We start from the raw sequence: 11728 nt of genomic DNA, 5'->3' as shown, positions 1-11728 counted from the left end.
CAAGCCTGCTGTTGTTCCGTATCTTGATTGCTTATCACTTACCTGAATAACTTAAATGCATCGTCCCACCAGCTGCAGCTTTCTCTGCAACTTCCTGAATTCAGCAGCCAAACACGCTTGGTTCTACCGTAACACAGCAGCAACTCCAGTGGCTCCACCTGTGCGGAGCACAGGGCCCAGGAAGGGGACCTCCCTTGTGGCCAACTGTACTGGGTCGAATAGTGTCTCCCAAATTCATGTCCACTCAGAACCTCGGAACGTGACCTTATTTGGAAATGAGGTCTTTGCAGGCAAAATTAGTAAGGCTCGAGATAGTACTGGAATAGAGCAGGACTTAACCCCAGTGACTGGTGCCCTTACAAGGAGAGGACACAGGGAAGGTGGCATGTGGAGATGGAGGCAGAGACTGGAGTGATGCAGCTGTAAGCCAAGGGATGCTAAGGGTTGCCAGGAGCCACCAGAAACTAAGACGAAGCAAAGAAAGAGTCTTCTCCTAGAGTGTTTCGAGGGAGTGTAGCCTGCTAACACCTTGATTTTGGACTTCTAACTTTCAGAACTAACTGAAAACACATTTCTCTTGTTTTAAGCCACCCAGTTTGTGGTAATTTATACAGCAGTCCTTGGAAATTAATACACCATCATTGCTGTAGATCCCGGCCCTGGCTCAGCCCACCCCTCTCAGCCCCACTACAGTGGTGAAGGAAAGGACCCCACACACAGGCGATTCTCCAAAGGGGCCTTTTAATGCGGCCCATCACGATCACAGCTCTTCTCCCAACCAACATCTTTGAATTCTACATCAACTAGGCCTATTTCCTTCTCAAGGACAAGGGCCCTGCTGTCTTCTCCTTGGATGACCATATTCCAGGAAGAGTTGACTTTAGTAGTGGCAAATAAATATTGGTCCTAGGGGCAGTGTCTGGCAGGTGGCGGTCCCCGGGCTTGTCAAGTCACTGCAGCTTCATGCCACTCCGCCGCCGTGAGTCCTTGCGGGCGATAGGGCTGAAGTTCACGATCTCCTTGTAGATGTGCTCTGGGGAAGGCAGGGTGGCTCAGGGTGGGTAAGGGGGCACTGAGGGCAAGAGAGAGCCCCTCAAACACAGCGTGGAGTGGGGAATCAGTTCAGAAAGGACAAGCAGGAGACAATAGCTGCTCTGACAGAAGGGGGCAGGAGTCTCTGGGAGGGCGGTAGGGCAGGCCCAGGTCAGGCAAGGCAAGCAAGGCAAAGAAGAGTGAGCCTGCAGGCAAGGACAAGGAGGGGACCGAGGCCCCAGCTCTTACGCTTCCATTCATCCACTGTGAGCTTCTCATGCTCTAAGGATTCATCAAATGGCTGCTCGGCCTCCGTCTCCTCCTCAGGGTCCCGGAAGGGTTCAAAGAAGGGGTGGGTGAGGGCCTGCGAGGCTGTCAGGCGCTTGTCAACATCCAGCTCCAGCATCTTCTCAAGCAGGTCTATGGCTGCAGCAACAGAGCCATGAACCACACCAACCACCCTCAACTGGGGCAGCTCAGGAGAGCCCACCCACTGGGTGGCAGAAATATTGGGACAGCAGAAGCCCTTCAGGGGCAAGGTCCCCAGACTCACCCTGAGGGCTGGCACGTGGGAAGAGCTGAGAGAAATCCTTCTTAGGACTCTGTGGCAGGGACTGGATGTAGGATTTGGCCTGGAAGATAGAAAGCATCCAGTGATCACTGACTGTCAACCCCTTGGGGCTCAGGCCTTGGGTATGGAGCAGGGATTTCAGAGACGCTCCAGTGTACAGGGCTGAAGGCTCAGGTCAGAGGCAAAGGTGGGATGAAGGTAAGAACATCTGCCAGGGCAGAGGGACACTGGGGGAAGGCACAGGTGACCCCTCCTCCCTAGAGGCCCCCAGCCCACCTACTCCCTGAGTAGCCACGCCCACAGCCCAGACCCCATCTGCCCCTCACCGCCTTGTCGTTAAGCTTCTGCACAAACTCTGCGCCAGGCACCCCGGTCACTTTCAGGATCTGGGTCAGCTGGTCCAGGTCTGGTCAGTGGGTTAAGGCCAGCCTGGCGCTCTGTGGGTAGATCTGAGCCTGCCCTTCCCACAACCCCCATCAATCCCACTGTGGGGACGGTCCAGGCTCCAGAGACACCTAACGCCCTCCTGCTTCCAGAAAAGGAGGTTCGTCCTTCAGGACTCAGTCTCTGGAAGCCTTCCTGACCCACCAGGCCAGGTGAGGATGTCTCTCCAACAAATGCTCCTGGTCCGAGAGTGCCACCTTCCCAGCCCTTATTCCACCTGGTTATTGCAGCCTGCCTCCTTGCTTGCTTCCCCAATCCTTACACTGTGAGCTCCGCAGGGGAGACTGCATCTTCCTACCCAGTGCCACACAGGGTCAGCACACACAGGTGCTCAGTTAGCGTGTGCAGTCCAAAATGCGAAGTACTTCCTACAGGGGGACAGAACTACAGGTAACTTCTTGCTGTTGTTAGCTGTTGTGGCATTGACCCCAATTCCTGGTTACACCATGCACTATGGAATGAAATGCTGCCCTGTCCAGCCATTCCCATGCTCAGTTGCAGATCAAACCATTGTGCACCATATGGTGTTCATTAGCTGATTTTCAGAAGTAGATCACTGGGCCTTTCTTCCTAGTCTGTCTTAGTCTGGAAGCTGTGTGGAAACCTGATCAGCATCACAGCAACCTGCAAGCCTCCACTGACAGACAGGTCATGGCTACGCCTGAGGTGCGTTGGCTGGGAATCCAGCCTAGGTCTTCTGCACGGAAGGGGAGAATTCTACCACTGAACCACCACGGCCCCCGATGGAGACAAGTTTTCTTCATTTTGCTTATCTACATCTTAAAATTGTTCTACAGAGAGCATGTATCACTTCCACATTAAGAAAAGAAAAATTTAAAGTACCTGTTGGATGAACGAATCCCTGAATGAAGTCTGGCCTTTCTACCAAAGGATACAGTCTTTCCCCTTGAACAGAGTTTTCCCTGTCAGCATCTCTGCCATGATACAACCAACAGACCAGATGTCTACTGCAGAGTGAGGGAGAGGAGGTGTCACCTCACTGTCTGACAAGGACCAGCTGACCAGTCAACACACAGTAACCAAGATGGTCTCAGGGCAGCTGCCCCACGCCCCTCCCCCAGGGCAGCTGCCCACTGACCAGTCTGGTTGTAGTGCATCCAGCTGAGGATCACCTCAGGGGCCCGGTACCAGCGGGTCACCACATAGCCAGTCATCTCAGCGTCCGCGTGCCGTGCCAGCCCAAAATCCAGGATCTATGGCTCAGGGGACACAGAGGAAGGAGCTCGCTGAGGGAACAGGGCTCCCAAGAAGTTTCACGAGGCTCCTGTGGGAGAGGGGCCCACCCTGAGTCTGGGATGACCCTGCCTGTGGCCACTCACCTTCAATTCGCAGTCCTCATTCACAGCTAGGTTGCCTGGCTTCAGGTCCTGGGACAAGAGGAGAGAAAGTGAGCACTGGGCTGAGAGGCAAAGACAGAGCACTCCTCCTGGCTCTGCCTTTGCCCAGCTGTGTGACCTTGGCCAGGCTCCTCCCCCTCTCTGGGCCTCAGGCTTATTATCTGTTAAATGAGAGTTGGACTAGGTGTCCTCTAGGAGCCCACCCAGCTCTAAGATGTTCTTGGAGCCAGAAACACACAGCTCAGGGCTGGTTTCCTTTGTAGCACTTCCCTATAAAGCTTCCCTGGGCCGAGGCTGGGTCTGAAAACCCCACATTCCATGCTCCTGAGGATTACCTCTTCCCTCCACCTTTCCCCACTTCCTGACTGCCAGAGAACCCCTCCAGGAGTGGGATGGGGGCCCCAGGGGACGGCACAGAGGCAGCACTCACCCTGTGGATGACTCCAGCTGAGTGGATGTACTGCACGGAGAGAGAGAGAAGGGTGAATCCGCTGCCCCAGCTCCTGCACCAGGCCCTTCAGGCTGGCCCAGAAACCTCCTCCACCTTGTCACAATGTGATTCCCCCAGCCCCCAAGTCCTATTGTTGTTGTTGTTAGTTGCCTCTCGCTGGAGTCTGCTCTGACTCATAGCGACCTTATGTACAACAGAACAAAACGTTGCCCGTTCCTATCCCGTCTTTATGGTCATTGGTATGTTTGCATCCATTGTTGTGACTACTGTGTCAGTCCATCTCATTGAGGGTTTCCCTAGCTTTCACTGACCCTCTACTAAACATGATGCCCTTTTCTAGCAATTGGTCCTTCCTGATATTGTGTCCGAAGTAAGCGAGGTGAAGTCTTGCTATCCTCACTTTTAAGGAGCATTCTGGTTGGCCTTCCTGAAACCACAGGTTTGTTTCCCCTCCACAGCCCTCCAAGCCTGCACCCACCTTAAGACCCTTGAGCGTCTGATACATCAGGTACTGAATCTTTTCCTCGGTGAACTCCATCCCCATGATCTTCTGCAGATCCGTCTGCATGAAGGGCATCACCAGGTAGCTAGAAGGCACAAGGGATTCTTGCAACAGTCCCCAGCCCCACCCAGCCCAGGTCTGAGCTTAGAGGAGGGGGCGGGTGGAGCAGAACAGAGGGCTTAGAGATGACCTCTGGTGCACAAGAAGAACCAGCCCCACCACAGCCAGCCAGAGCCCGACACGGGCCTCCTGACTCCTGGCTCCCAGCCTCCCCACAGCAGGCCACCCAGATGGCAGTGTTCAGAGTAAGCATTTAAATTGGAGCGTACTCGGGAAAACCAAATGGAGCTGTGTTCCCTCTCTTCAAAAGTGCCCTCTCCTTGCCCTCCTCCAGGCCCCACAGAAAGCCAATGGCTGTGAGTTAGAAACATCTGTGACTATTTCCTTTTGTTCCTGTCCAAATGTTTTCTTTCCTGGAGAGTCATGCCCAGCTGAGGTGGCTCCACGAGCAAATAAAATGTCTGCCCTTCCAAGAAGGAAACGATACCACCACTTCCAGGAGGATGGAAGGAGGAAGGAGGAGGTGGCTGGGCTTTACGGGACTGCAAAATATATAACTGCTGCTCAAGGCAGTAACAGCAAAGTCCAGAGCAAAAATAATGAAGATTAAAAAATAAATTAAAAAAGAATGTGGTTGAGGCCATCTCCACGACCCTCTGAATTTTTTATTTTATTGTACTTTAGATGAAGGTTTACAGAACCAACTAGTTTCTCATTATACAGTTAGTATATATATTGTTTTATGACACTGTTTAACAACACCACGACATGTCAACACTCTCCCTTCTCAACCCTGAGTTCCCTATTACCAGCTTTCCTGTCCCCTTCTGCCTTCCAGTCCTTGCCCCTATAGTCTCATTTTGTTTTATGGGCCTGTCTAATCTTTAGCAAAAGGGTGAGCCTCAGGAGTGACTTCATTACTGAGTTGAAAGGGTGTCCAGGGGTTACCCTCTGAATTTTTGAGGACTTTTTTTGCCTGACCACATTCCCGCCAGGACTCTGCCCCATTCACAGTCACCTCCCCCCATTTGTGGCCTCTGATTCTTTCTTCTCAACCTACAACTTACTGAAGTCTTATCGTCCTGGAACCACCTTCCGTTGACCTTGCTTCTTCAAGCAACCACCCTTTTTCCAAACTCTTTTCCTTTCCACCAAACATCTAGAAAAGGTGGTCCATACTCTTCGGCCCCACCTTTTTAACTTCCAAACCCAAAACCCATTGTCACTGAGTTAATTCTGACTCATGGTGACCCCAGGTGTGTCAGAATAGAATTGTGCTCCACAGGGTTTTCAATGGCTGTAATCTTATATAAGTAGGTCACCAGGCCTTTTTTTGGTGGTTCTCCTGGATGGATTTGAACCACCAACCTTTCTGTTAGTAGTTAAGAAAAACCATTTGTGATACCCATGGACCTTCCCCCTATAATCTAGCTTCTGTTCCTGCCCTACCGCCAAAACAGTTCAGATCTAGGTCACCAACAGGTCGGATCAAGATACACCCATAGTTCCCATTTTTCATATTTGACCTTGTGCAAAGTCTGACACTCTCTCAAAGATCTCTGCCGATTCTCTCATCTTACCATGTTCTGCACTTACCTCTTCCTGTCCCTAGCCCAGACCTTCCTCTCCTGAGTTCTAGATTTGTTTGCAACTGCTGGTTAAATGCTTGAATGTTCACAGGCTCTTCAAAAGTGAACTTCTAAAATAAAGTTCGTATCTTTCCCCCAAGACCAGTTCTTTCTCCTTGTATTCCAAACAGGAACCTGGGTATCCCCCCGCCCCCTGCCCCCGGCCATCTCAATCAGCCACTGCATCCCAGCAGATACAACATTCTGCCCCACATGGTTCTCAAGTCTGCTCTTGGCATCCCATCACCCCTACTTTAGACTAAGGTCTCCGAGCTGCTGCCTGCTCCTTTCTCACTGCTGACAGAGCTGTTGTTGTTAGCTGTCATCCAGTCAGCCCCTGACTCATGGTGAACCCATGCACGATGGAATGAAACACTATCCAGTTGTATACCATCCCCATGATCAGTTGTAGATCAGACCATTGAGGCCTATCAGGTTTTCACTGGCTGATATTCAGAAGGAGATAGTAGGCCTTTCTTCCTAGTCCATCTTAGTCTGGAAGTTCTGCTGAAACCTGTTCAGCACCATAGCAACAGGCAAGCCTCCACCGACATGTGGGTGGTAGCTGGGCATGTGGTGCATTGGCTGGGAATTGAACCTGGGTCTCCTGCACGGAGGATGAGAATTCTACCACCAAACCACAATGCCTCCTGCTGCCAGATAGCATCCCCAAATCTGAATGAACTATATCACCTCCCTGTTCAAAATCTCCATGGACTTGAGGCTGCCTGTAGGATCAAGTGTGGACTCAGCTTGACTGAACCAGCCACCGGTGTCCGCTCACCACACTGTATTTCTCAAAATTGCCCAGACATTCCTTTCTCTTTCCTTCATCTCAGCCTTTGCCCACACAGTTCCTTCTACCTCCAGCCTCTTCTACCTCAGGCAAACTTCAATTCATCCTTCAGGACTGAGTTCAAATGTCACTTCCTCTGTAATGTCCCCTGAAGCAGCACATAGTCCCCAGAATTCTGCTCATACCTAGAGCACTGACCACACTACTGTCATTCTTCATTTAAAAACTGCCCGCTGTACCCTCCATCCCACCCAACACATGGTGCCTTGAGCAGGGGCTGGTGCTTGGTCCTGGTCCGCTTTGAATTCCCAATGCTAAGCCCAGCAATTGGCATTATAGGAAACAACTCAATTCAAAAATATTGCATGAAATTTAAAATAAAAGCATGCTAACAAAGAGGCCTTCAGTTGCATTGAAATAGAATTAAAAAAAAAAAAAATCCACCTTCCTAAAGGCTTCGAAATCTTAGATCAGGCACTGCATTAGTGAAGCTATAAAGTTAGTAACTATATTTTCTGGCTCTGGGTAATTCTGTCAAATACCTCATTGGCCAGAGGTGGCCAAGGCTTCCCAATCCTCGCTTTATGCTAGAAGGAGCCCCTAGGTTCAGACTTGCACCTGGGCCTCTGGTGAATGGCCAGGTGAGTTGCTACAAACCCTGTGAGGTCTGACAGGTATGTGTATGTGTGTGCGTCTGTGTGCGTGCGTGCGTGTGTGTGTGTGTGTGTGTGGTGTTAAGGCTGGGTAACTAGCAACGCAGCTTTTCAGACAGCTCCGGGCCAAGTAAGCGCCCTACAAAGCCCCTCCTACCTCTTCCTGCCTGCCTTCCTCTCCTCCCTTGGCTGAAAGAATCTCTTCAGAGAGAATCACACCTTGATAGCCCAGATGCACAGGGCAAGAGCACCCTCCCACTCCCACCCCAAGAGAGAATATGGATCCTCCCCCAACTGGCTCCTGAGTGGCAAGAGGGACCTACAAACGCCCCAGAGCCCAGTGCAGTTGACTCACAAGTCATGGAAGTTGCGCAGGGAGGAGGCTGGGGTGAAGACATCCAGGAGCCCAATGACCTGGGGAAAGGGTCATCAGTGAGAGCTGAACAGCAGATGGCCTCTCCTCATCCCTCTTGTAGGGCTCCAGCCATACACAGGACCAACCACCCTTTCCTAATACACCACCTCCAGCAGGAGGTAAGCCCCCAGGCTTCTTGGGAGAGAACTTGCAATAAACAGTGATGAAGAGTCAGGCTGCGGAGAAGGGGAGGGGGACGTTCCTATGCTCATTGTTCCCAAATCTGGTCTTCAGGGCAAGCAGCACAAATCCAGTCTCAACTCAAGCAGGGACCCAAGGGTGACAAAGGGTGTAAAGGAAGGGCTGGGGAAAGAGCCTTGCTACATGTATCCCTGCCTGCCACAGGGCTGGTTTGGAACTAGGGGCAAGATCACCCCTGGCTGGAGGCCAAAGGGGATGGGTTTGCTGAAGAGGGAGAGGGCTAAAAAATGTGCACAATATTTTGAAATCATGATTTTGATTGTTTGCCCTCCAATGTAGGTGTCCTGGAGCAAAACTTGGTTGTGAGGCCCAGCACTGGGTCACTGGTTTTCCTAGACATTTCTATCAGATGGGACAGGGTAATGGTTATGCACTCAGGCCTGGAGTCAGGATGCTGAGGACCAAATCCACTAACTAGCCATATAACCTGTGAGCTTTTCTGTGCCCCAGTTTTCCGATCTGTAAAATGGGAGCAATATTACTTGTCTCATGTGGCATTATGAAGATTAAACAAGTCAGTTTATGCAAAGCTCTTAGAACAGTGCCTGGCACATAGTAAGTGTTCAGTAAGTATCCACTATTATTATTATCGGAGTCCTGGTGGCAAAGCGGTTAAGAGCCCAGCTGCTAACCAAAAGGTCAGCAGTTCAAATCCACCAGCTGCTCCTTGGAAACCCTATGGGGAAGTTCTACTCTGTCCTACAGGTTGCTATGAGTCGAAATCGACTTGACAGCAACGGGTTTGGTTTTTATTATTATTATCTGGGTCATCCATGGAGACAACCGTAGCTAAGAGTCTAGTCCCAGCTGGCCACCTGCTCTCAGGCCTAGGACAAATCACAAAGTTCCTCTGTGCCCATTTCCTCATAACAGTGAGACTGTAGTTTGTACCTTACAAAGCCCATTCTGCTCCATTGCCACAACTACTCTTCGCACTCTTTCTGGGAATTGAGCAGGGCAGGTTCTGATGTCCCCATTTTTATAATGAGGTGAGGAAAAGAAAGCTACTAGGAAGGGGCGGTGTAGCAGGGAGATTTCCGGTCTCTGGGCCCCGTCCTGAGCTCTCCGTACTCTCTCAGGCCGTCTCCAGCACCCACCCAGGGGCCTGCCCGTAAGCACCCCCGGGCCCAGCCTACGTTCTCATGTTGCATGTGTTTCAGCAGCAACAGCTCCCGATAGGCCCGCTTGGCAAACATCTCAGACTGGAAGGGCCGACTCAGCTTCTTGATGGCTACCTTCTCCCCTGACCGCTTGTCGATGGCAGAGCTGTAGGGACACAGGCAGGTCAGCTGGAAGCACCCACCTCAGATCCAGGTAGTACCTCCCAGGTGACTCCGGGGATCCCAGGAGGTCCTCCCTCTCCCACTCCTTCATCCCCCTCGTGGGCTAGGCTGGGGAGGACATGATGCCAACCACCTGGAATGTGCGGGAGCAGCAGGAAGCACAATGAGGTGTACTGCACTACAGCCAGACATGTGTTAAGGTGGACAAGGTCAGGTGCAGGGCGGGAACCTCATTCTCCATGCAACTGGGAGTCACGTCCTCCTCTTTGGGCCTCAGTGTAGCTAGCTCTAATTCAACCCAGAGAGACCCACACAGCCGCCCAATGAGAAAAATGAGATGGCGCTATGCCGCCTCTGACACAGCCTGGGGCTTCTCCCTCATCCTCCACTCTGCAGTCCAGCCTCCCTCTTCCTCCCAGCTCCAGGAAAAGCCCCTGGGAGGGCCTTCAAACCCTCAGGATGCTGGGCCTTGGGGGTCCTAGGTTAAGGTTGTGGGTATCCATCCCAGAGCAGCCAGCAGAAGGGGACACCTAGGGCCAGCCCGAGAGTGCAGACGGTGAAGCGGTCCAGGCCCACGCTTGTGGGAAGGCTCCCCTCGCGTCCCAGTGCCTAGGCGCCCGCCCACCGTCCGCCCCGACGGTCTCAGGCCCCCTAAGCCCCCAGCGGCCGCGCAGGCCCGAGGGTCTCACCACACGGCTCCATAGGCCCCGCTGCCTACGTGCGTCGGGGACACGTAGGTCTTGGGCAGCTCCCAGGCGGTCTTGTTGACGTCCTGCTTGTAGAAGCCCTTTCTCCGGGTGAGGCTCATCCCGGGCACCCAATGCGGAAGACTCAGCTTGGCGGCTGCGTTCGCGGCGCGCCGGGCTCCCAGAGCCCGGGTCCCCGCTCGCGGTCCCGCGCCGAGCCCGCCCCGCGCAGCCCGCTCCTCCCCCCGCAAGGGCGGGGACACCGGGCCCGCGACGCGTCCCACCTGCCGGCGCGCCCAGGTGCACAGGGCGCGGCCACTCCCGGGCCTGCCCCGACAGCCCTGCGCTGGGGAGGCCCATGTTTGCGTGCAGCTGTGAGAGTGCGTGGCCCCGAGGACAGACAGATCCCGAAGCGGCAGGTGCGGGCCACCTGAACAGACTCGCTGTCCTGCGGGAACCGGGAGCTTCCAGGTCGAGGGCGCGGGGGCGAGGATTTGAGGACCAGAGGGGCTTCCACGTGGGGCGGAGGACTGGGAAGAGGGGGCCTTCTAGCTCCGGTACAGACGGGACTCTAGGAATAGCTCGCCGGGAATTTCGGAGACGATTTCAGATAAAAACAAAACTGTTTATTATGGAAAATAGCAAAATATACAAGAGTAGACAGAATAGCCCGGTGCTTCTCACGCTTGAATGTGCACACGAATCCCCTGAGAATTTTATTAAAATGCAGATTCTGGTTCAGTAGGTCCGGGGTGGGGCCGCAAGTCTGCATCTCCAGCCAGCTCCCAAGCTCAGAGGGCCTCTGGGCCACGCTGGGAGTATGGAGCTCTAATGAACTCCATGACCCCAATCTCTCAGCTTTAACAATGACATCAACTCATGGACAGTTTTATCTACAAGCCCTTCTCTCAACCCCATTATTTTCAAAGCCCAGGCATCATATTTCATTCATAAATATTTTTTGTATCCCTAAAAGATAAGGATTATTTTTAAAAACATAACCTCAATATCATTTTACACTTAATAACTGTAGCTCCATAATATCAAGTATCCAGTCTAGGTTCAAAATTTCCAGTATCGAGCATAGTTTTTGCTGGCTCCGGAGGACAATTACAAACCAAGGCTTTCTGCCACCTATGTCTGGTGGTTTGTGCAGCCTGAAGATGATTTCTGGGCTGAAATTAAATCACAGAGGCCCCTGAGGACCAAAGGGGAGGTCTCCGGATGCCTTTGCCTGGGACACCTCCCCTGTCCCAACTTGTCTGACGCACGGTGGCCTGGAGATGGGGGTGAGGAAGGAGTGGGGACCACTTGCTCCACTTTGTTGAAGGGAGAGGAGGGGTCTTGAAGATGGAAATGAACTTTCCATGGCCTTTAGCAAGCTGGAGATTTGCACTAGGCGATCTGCAGGCCCCAAACCCAGCCCCACAGCCTGTCCCATAAAGACCGGCTTGGCCTTCCTTGCCCAGGCACCACCTGGAAAATCATTTCCGGGCGAGGGATCTGACAGAAATGCCCAACAGGCATTTTAGGCAGGAAATTGATCCTATTCATCTTTGGCACGCAGTAGGACCAATAAATGTATGGAGAATGAAAGGAGGAGTCAGCCTATTAGAATTGAAAAAAATATTTAATAAACACTTGTTTG

The 11728-nt window shown here is 52.5% G+C and overlaps 1 protein-coding gene across 1 annotated transcript; it reads right to left on the bottom strand.

Annotated features, from left to right (window-relative positions):
- Window positions 1-242: 242 nt before the first annotated feature.
- MAPK13 (mitogen-activated protein kinase 13) lies at window positions 243-10250 on the bottom strand. The gene is made up of 12 exons (XM_003404225.3): window positions 10084-10250; window positions 9248-9377; window positions 7851-7909; window positions 4335-4443; window positions 3836-3865; window positions 3388-3435; window positions 3147-3261; window positions 2944-3015; window positions 1930-2009; window positions 1586-1664; window positions 1282-1458; window positions 243-1033 (listed from the first exon to the last, which is right to left on the bottom strand). The coding sequence occupies exons 1-12, from the start codon at window positions 10200-10202 to the stop codon at window positions 951-953; spliced, it is 1101 nt and encodes a 366-aa protein (XP_003404273.2). The 5' UTR covers window positions 10203-10250; the 3' UTR covers window positions 243-950.
- Window positions 10251-11728: the final 1478 nt, after the last annotated feature.

Source organism: Loxodonta africana, chromosome 1 (assembly GCF_030014295.1).
Source record: "Loxodonta africana isolate mLoxAfr1 chromosome 1, mLoxAfr1.hap2, whole genome shotgun sequence".
Taxonomy (NCBI): domain Eukaryota; kingdom Metazoa; phylum Chordata; class Mammalia; order Proboscidea; family Elephantidae; genus Loxodonta; species Loxodonta africana.
The sequence above is the reverse complement of the archived record's forward strand: the minus strand, read 5'-3'. Positions and strand labels throughout refer to the sequence as shown.